The sequence below is a fragment of the Elephantulus edwardii genome, unplaced genomic scaffold (assembly GCF_000299155.1).
Source record: "Elephantulus edwardii isolate Elephantulus edwardi_28Jun2011 unplaced genomic scaffold, EleEdw1.0 scaffold00006, whole genome shotgun sequence".
In the NCBI taxonomy this organism is placed as follows: Eukaryota; Metazoa; Chordata; class Mammalia; order Macroscelidea; family Macroscelididae; genus Elephantulus; species Elephantulus edwardii.
Genome location: NW_006399756.1, coordinates 16,524,347 through 16,531,770, shown reverse-complemented (window position 1 = coordinate 16,531,770; position 7,424 = coordinate 16,524,347). Strand labels below are relative to the sequence as shown.

Genomic DNA, 7,424 nt, shown 5'->3' with positions numbered 1-7,424 from the left:
ATTGGCACAGGATAGAGCAGGGTTTAGGGCTGTTGTACATAGGGTCACTATGAGTCGCAAGTGACTCGACGGCACATAACAATAACAACAACAACAACAACAGGTGAAGCCCAGGCTCTGTCACTCACTTTCCAGGTGAAATGGGATAACAACTCCTGCACAGATTCCACATAAGGATTAACTGATGTGATCCATCCTCTGAGCACATTAAGCACAGTTCTGGGATGCAGTGAGTGCGCAGTAAATGCTGCTGGCTGCCACCAAATCAGCCCTGACTTCCGGTCACTCCCTGCACAAGGGGACTGGACAATTGAGCTGCAGGCTTTTCCATGGCCTGGTCTGCAGTGAGTTGGGCTGTTAACTCAAAGGCTGAAAGTCTCGGACGGCCTGAATCCGCCGTCTGCTCCTCTCAATGCAATACAAAGTCTCAGAAACCCAACAGAGGGTTGATGTGAGTTGGAAACGACTCGAATACATTAAGGTATTGAGCTTGGGTCTGGGTTCTTTTTTTTTATGCTATCATGCAACAAATCCTTTATTCTCATTTTGAACAGGTTCAGCTATTTCTGAAGCTGGTGATTTCTAAACATAAATTGGCATTAAAGGCTACAGTGCACATAATGCCATAATTGGGTACTCTGAATGCAAGACTGAAGAATAATTAACAGCCACCCCTCAGACAAAAACAAGGTGCAGAGTTGATTCTTTCTGGACGTTGTAGTCAGAAGGGGTGTGGCTGTCTTCCAGGTACTTGCCTGCCAAGGTGAGCCTCTGCTGGTCAAGTGGGATGACCCCCTTATACTGGACCTTGGCCTTTGCGCTCTCAGTGGTATCACTGGTTCCACCTCCAGAGTAATGGATGTGCCACTTAGGGTCTTTATGAAGAATTGCATTTTGACCTGTTGGTGGTGTGTAAAATAATGGGATCAACAATGAATAGCACTCCCAGCACTGCGCTTTGTATTGTTATGTTGTGGTTTGATTTTTTAAAATAAATCACCAGACTTTTGAACTGCTAACCCAAATGCAATACCTTCTGGCAGTTCTTCCACCAGTAGGGCTGCTGGAGAAAGATGGATCGTCTCCTCTTTTGTGATTTACAGCCTCTGAAATGCTACTGGCCAGCTGTGAGTTCTGACTCAACATCAGTTGGTTTGTGCTTCATTTTTTAGTTCTTCCTAGTCTGTCTCAATTTGGTTTCTAGTTGGTGTTGGAGAGGAGTACCAACTACCCCAGGGACTTCCAAAAGAACAAGTATCTCCTGGAGAAAGTACAGCCAGAGTGCTCCTTGGAGGCAGGGACGGTGAAGCCTCCTCTTACACATACTTTGGGCATGTTGCTAGGAGAGGCTATTCCTTGGAAAGGAACATTAAGCTTGGGCGGGTGGAGGGATGGTGAAAGAGAAGACGACCCTCAATGAGATGGATTGACAGTGATGCAGCAATGGTTTCAAGCGTGCTATGCTGAGAAAGGCACATGATAGGGCAGCTTCAGATCTGTGGTTCATAGAGTAGCTACGAGTTGTACTCAACTTGACAACACTTAATAACTGAAGCAGCAGCAGCAGCAGCAGCTCAGTTTTTAATCTCTGCAGAAACCTGTTTAGTTAGCATCGTGGCCCACACATGGGCCTCCACTGACAGTGGCCGCAGCTGTGTTGGGGTCCACTGTCTGGGAGCTGAACCCAGGTCTCTCTGTTCAAAGGGCCTCCAAGGTAAACATGACAGCCGCTGTGGTCACCACTACTGCAGAGGAAGTCAGAAGGTTTGCTGTCAAGCGGTAGCTATTAATAGGCAGGCGTCACTACTAAGAACAGTAAGTGGTGGCCGCAGGCCTCGGAATGGCCACATATACATTTACTGGTGGCCTAGGTGGTGCCCTGGAAGTGACTCACCTCAGGAACCCCTCCTCCCCTGCAAACAGTCCCCTGACCCCACAAGCTGCAGAGGTGGAGGCTGAGGAAGGCCTGGCTTTAAGAGAGCAGATATAGACAGGGTGTGACATGCCTGAAGCTCCAGGTAAAGTCCATTCAAGAGGGAGTTTTTTCCCATACAGGCAGCTCAGAGAATCATGGCTCAGGCCTCACCACAGGGAGCGGTCCCCTGATTCCCCAAAGAGAGGTGTTTTGGTTGTTTTTGTTTTTTTTAAAGAATTTTTTTTTATCACTGGCTGTTCTCATGTCAAAGAGTGCAGGGTAACACAATGGAATACTATGCTGCACTGAAATATACAAAATGAGTGACCCTGGAGGACATTATGCTGAGTGAAATATCTCAGTCAAAAAAAGGACAAATACTGCATAGGGTGACTACTGTAAAATGGGACAGACATCGGGGTTGAGGGTAGACTGGGAAAGGGGGGGATAAATAATGTACACCGCACTGAAACAGATGAGGGAGAGAGCTGTTTAAAAAAAGATATATGATTAGGTATTATTGTCATGAGAGGAGTCCAGAATGAAGGCTGCACAGTGGAGTGGACTTGGGGGGAGGGAATGTGTAACAATGAAAGAATTTTTCTTTTACATTTCAAAGAGGAGAGTGAATTGGGTGGAGTGGTGGGCAGGGAGAGAAGTGCAACAATGAATGATGGAAATCCAAAGTCTCTATAAACATTCATTAAAATGAATTTTTAGAGTGCAGGGCAGTGTTCTGCCTTCTCTATAGTGAGTCACCCCTCTCCAACATGCACCTGCTTTGTACTCGGGACTTCCCACCGCCGCACCCACCCTGGTCTCTTTGATGGCATGCTGGCCTGCACCCACCACAGGGGTGCAGGCACCCACTACAAAGCCAGGAGGGGCCTGGGAACCTCGGGGGAGCCTGGGGAGTTGGCACAGGCGACAGAGGGGCTCCAGAAAAACACCTCTGATGACAGGTTAGGATGACAGGGCTGATCCGCCAGGAGCAAAGGCCTGCGGGTATTTGCGTATAGCAACACGCTTCAGCGCTTCAGCTTTGCAACTGCTGCTCCGCTTTCAGACTCCACACCAACTTCACAGAGAACAAAGGGGAGAAGAGGAGCCAGCCGGGAAGGCCGCTGGGGACGCAGGCTGGCCGTGACGAGGCTCTGCCTGGCCAGTGCTGCAGGTAATCAAAGACTTCTTCCTGGGAAGGCCTGCTCTGAAGTGGATCTCTGTTCCCACTCGGCGGCAGGTGGAACCCCATGTCCTCAGGAATCTTGTCTCACTCTGAGGCACCTGATGTCAGATGAACTCAACTGTGGCCGAACTAGTAGGTGAGGAGCTACGGTTCTAGTTCACCGACTGCTCCTCGGGAGAAAGATGGGCCATCTCCTCCTCTATGCATTTACAGCCTCTGAAACCCCCTCGGGGATCAGCTGTGAGTTCTGACAACAACAACAAACAACAAACCATTTTGACATCACACGAGATTTTTTTGGGAAAAGACAATTCATACTTGCTAGAAATGAAAATGGATGTCCACACACAAAAACCCCTTGCCAAGAATGTTCACAGCAACCTTATTCATCATCGTGGAAACCTTCCTCATGGGCACTAAATGCCCATCCACAAGGGAACGGATGCACAAAAGGTGGAACATTCACTTCACATTATACGACGCAGCAATAAAAATGAACTGCTGAGACAACTAAGAGCAAAGACAAGAGTCCTGAGCAAAATAAGTCACTGACCCAGCACACGTGGCGGGCGTCTTTTACACGAGACTGTGGGAAGGGTGACACTGACCGATGAAGGGAGAAATCAGAACAATGGCTGCACTGGGGGTGGGGGTGGGAGGGAAGAAGGTCATGAACCAGGAAGGAGTAGGAGAGAACTGTCCAAGGTGAGAGAAAGAGCCTCCATTCCTTCTGGGTGGTGGTTACATTCAGTGCAGGGGGTCATTTCCAACTCACAGTGATTCCCCACTGCGTGTCCAGAGCTGTCAAGGGCGGCAGGAGGAGACTGCCCATCTCTCTTCTGAGGGGGCGGCTAGTGGGGCTCCCATCATCAGAGAGATCTAGCCATTAGGACATTATGCTGAGTGAACTATCTCAGTCACAAAAGGACAAATACTGCATGGTGCCACTGTTGTAAGATGAAACTGATATCAGGGTTGAGGGGAGACTGAGAAAGTGGGGATAAATAATGCATACTGCACTGAAACATATGAGCGAAAGAACTGTTTAAAATGGATATATGATTAGGTATTATTAACAGAGGAACTCACTGCAGACTGTCCTGCCCCTGCCAGCGTTCCCTGGCGGTTACAGGGTGTCTCACTCACCGCTGTGGAGTTGGAACCAACTCAGAACTGCCCCTCCATGGGATTTCTGATATCGCAATGGCAACAGGAGACTGCTCGTCACCCCAAGGAGCTGCCAGTGGCTTTGAAGCACAGCGAGGCTTAGCCTTTGGGTGAGCAGGGCCACCCCCTGCAGACTATGCCCCTAGCACTCCTTACACAAATCTAGGCAACTATCAAAACACACTGAATGGGGCAGTTCAGGTCTGTGGACTTCAGTGCATGTAATTGTCACCTCAGAAATCAGAAGAAATGATGAACCCATAATCTCAAAGCTGAGCTTTGTGTTTTCCCTTGGGCTTGATAACACCAGGGGCTCTGATGGCATAATGTGTTATGCTGCTAACACAAAGATGGGCAGTTCAAATCTACCAGCTGCTCCAAAGGAGTAAAATGGGCAGTCTTTTACTGCAAAGACTTAGAGCCTCAGAAAGTCCATAGAGAGCTCCTCTGAGTCAGATGGACTCCAAGGCTATGAGGTTTTGTTCAGTTCAGTTCAGTTTGATCTAACCTTGAGTAAGTTCTCTGAGCTTCCTGGGTTTCCACTGCAGCATCTTTAACAACAGCACCGACCTCACAGGGGTCCCTTGAAGACACACATTGACACTTACACATGGGCTGTGCTTGGAAAAGTAGTGTCTATTTGTTGTTGTTGTTGTTATGTGCCGTCAAGTCGCTTGAGACTCATAGCGACCTTATGTACAACAGCCCTAAACCCTGCTCTATCCTGTGCCAATCTCATTGCCTCCGACACACCCATCCCGATTACCCCAGTCACTGAATCAATCACCTCATAGAGGGTCTTCCCCTCCTGCGTTGGCCCTCCACTCTGCCCAGCATGATGTCCCTCTCCAAAGACCTGTCTCTCCTTACAACATGTCCAAAGTATGTTAGGCGAAGCCCCAGAATCTTTGCCTCCAAGGAGCAGCCTGGTTTAACCCTCTCCAGGATGAATCTGTTTGTTTTCTTGGCAGTCCATGTTACATTCAGTACTCTTCTCCATCACCACAGCTCAAAAGCGTCAATTCTCCTTCTGTCCTCCCTAGTCACTGTCCAACTCTCTGATGCATAACAAGTGATTGCAAAGACCATGGCCTGTATCAGGCAGGCCTTAGTCTCCAGAGAGACACCGTTGCTCTTGAGTACTTTAGAGAGGTCCCTAACCGCAGACTTTCCCATCGCAATACGTTTTTTGATTTCCTGGCTACTGGTGCCAAGAGTGTTGACTCTCTTTTGTACTTTCAACCAGTGAGAAAAAGGGCTTTGAGAACTACCGGGCTCCAGGACCTCACTGGTGGGCTTTCTGCTGCGGGTCCAGTGCCATCGCCCAAGTCCCCAGGGCCTGAGCCCCACTTACTGCTGCTCTTGGTGTAGAGGCGGAGGAGGTCGGCCAGGCAGCTCTTCTTCACCAGCGCCGCACTGCTCAGGCTCTCCTGGTCCAGAATCCGGAGGAAGTCCTCCAGCTCCGTTAGCAGCTGCTCCAGGGCTAGAGAGAGAGGGGCAGACACAACCATTATAGCGACCACCTTCCCGCTGAAGGCCCACCTCCACCCACAGCAGCCCAGAGCGGGCCTGCCCAGGCACTGGCAACACATTTCATTCCCAGCCAGGACATCAGAGCCCCAATTCCTGGGTCACAGTGGGAAGAAAACAGGCCCCTGGCTTTGAGATGGAGGTCATTAGTCCAATGTGAAAGCTGAACCTTTACTGGGCACTCGAGGCCAGTTAGACTGCTGTCTACTGTATCTCCTCCTGCAAACAGCTATCTTCACAGCATTCTTGTGCAAAAGAAGAAAATCTTGCCTTCGAAGTGCCCACTGGCTGTGTGCGCTGCTCCAACCCCAATTCTCTCTGGTGACCTTGGGTTCACTACTTGACACCTGGGCTCCCTCTATAAAATAAGGCATTTAGATTTCAGGCCCTGGAATGCTCCCTCCGTCTCTGAATTCAGGCCCTAGAATTCTCCCTCCATCTCTGAATTCAGGCCCTAGAATGCTCCCTCATCTCTGAATTCAGGCCCTGGAATTCTCCCTCCGTCTCTGAATTCAGGCCCTGGAACGCTCCCTCCGTCTCTGAAGTTCCACCATTGCAAAGGTGATTGTGTGCTTGGAGTAATGACTTTCTAAATCACAAATCATGGCACACCCCAAATTACAAAGCCACTCCTAGGTTCACACCCCAAAATAATTACAAGCAGGAATGCAAAACAGCAATCTGTACACCACTCTCCATTGCAGCACTAGGCATAATAGACAAAAGATGAACACATCCATGTTTCCATTGTTGCTGTTGTGTGCTGTCGAATCAGAACCAACTCACAGCGGACCCTCCAACACATTTAAGAGGCGGTAAATGACATGATAGGAAATGGCCCTTCCCCCTCCCCCCCCATTTCTTTAGTAACTGGTGGATTCAAACCACCTGCCTTTGACTTGGCAGGACAAGTCCTTATAGCGAGGCCACCAGAATGCCTTCAGCAGCAGAGTGGGTAAACTATAGGCAATGTACATATTATGCAGCACAAAGAGGAATGAGGAGTCCCTGAGTGATGCACAAGATTAAGCTCTGGACTGCTACCCTAAAGGCTGGCAGTTCAAACCCACCCAGAACTGTCTAATAAAGACAGACCTGGTGATCTACTTCTGAAAGTTTAGAACTCTACTCTACACACACAGACACCAGAGTCAGAACTGACTGGATGAAACTGGTCTTCCTCATTGCCATCAAGTCGGAAGAGACTCACAAATGATCCTCCAGGGGGCTTTCAGAGGCTGCAAACTACATACAAAGAGATTGCTCATTTTTCTCCCTGGGGGCACCTGGTGGATTTGAACCTCCTGCCTTTGGGTTGGCAGTGCTACTCCTTACCTATGAGACCATCAGAATGCCCTTGATGGCAAATAGAAAATGAAACTTTGATACCAGCCACCAGATGGATGAACTTTGAAATGGTAAGTCACAAAAGGACAAGGATTGGGTGGAGGCTGAGGGAAATCATGGGGTCACAGAGTGCGGTGGGTGGAGGGAGGGGGTGAAGGAATTAGGAAAGATACACTGCTGGAAATATGGGGTAATGGGCATTGATCAATGGTGATTAATTTTTTAAGATACAGTGTATAGGAATGATTGTATGAAACACAATGGGAACAACACCACCAT

General features: G+C 48.9%; 1 protein-coding gene across 1 annotated transcript in view; it reads right to left on the bottom strand.

Annotated features, from left to right (window-relative positions):
• AFAP1L2 (actin filament associated protein 1-like 2) overlaps positions 1-7,424 on the bottom strand; it is a 116,697-nt gene that overhangs the window by 39,476 nt on the left and 69,797 nt on the right. Inside the window, exon 2 of the mRNA XM_006880161.1 lies at positions 5,623-5,751. Coding sequence (XP_006880223.1) covers positions 5,623-5,751 — 129 coding nt within the window. The remainder of the gene's footprint in view (positions 1-5,622; positions 5,752-7,424) is intronic.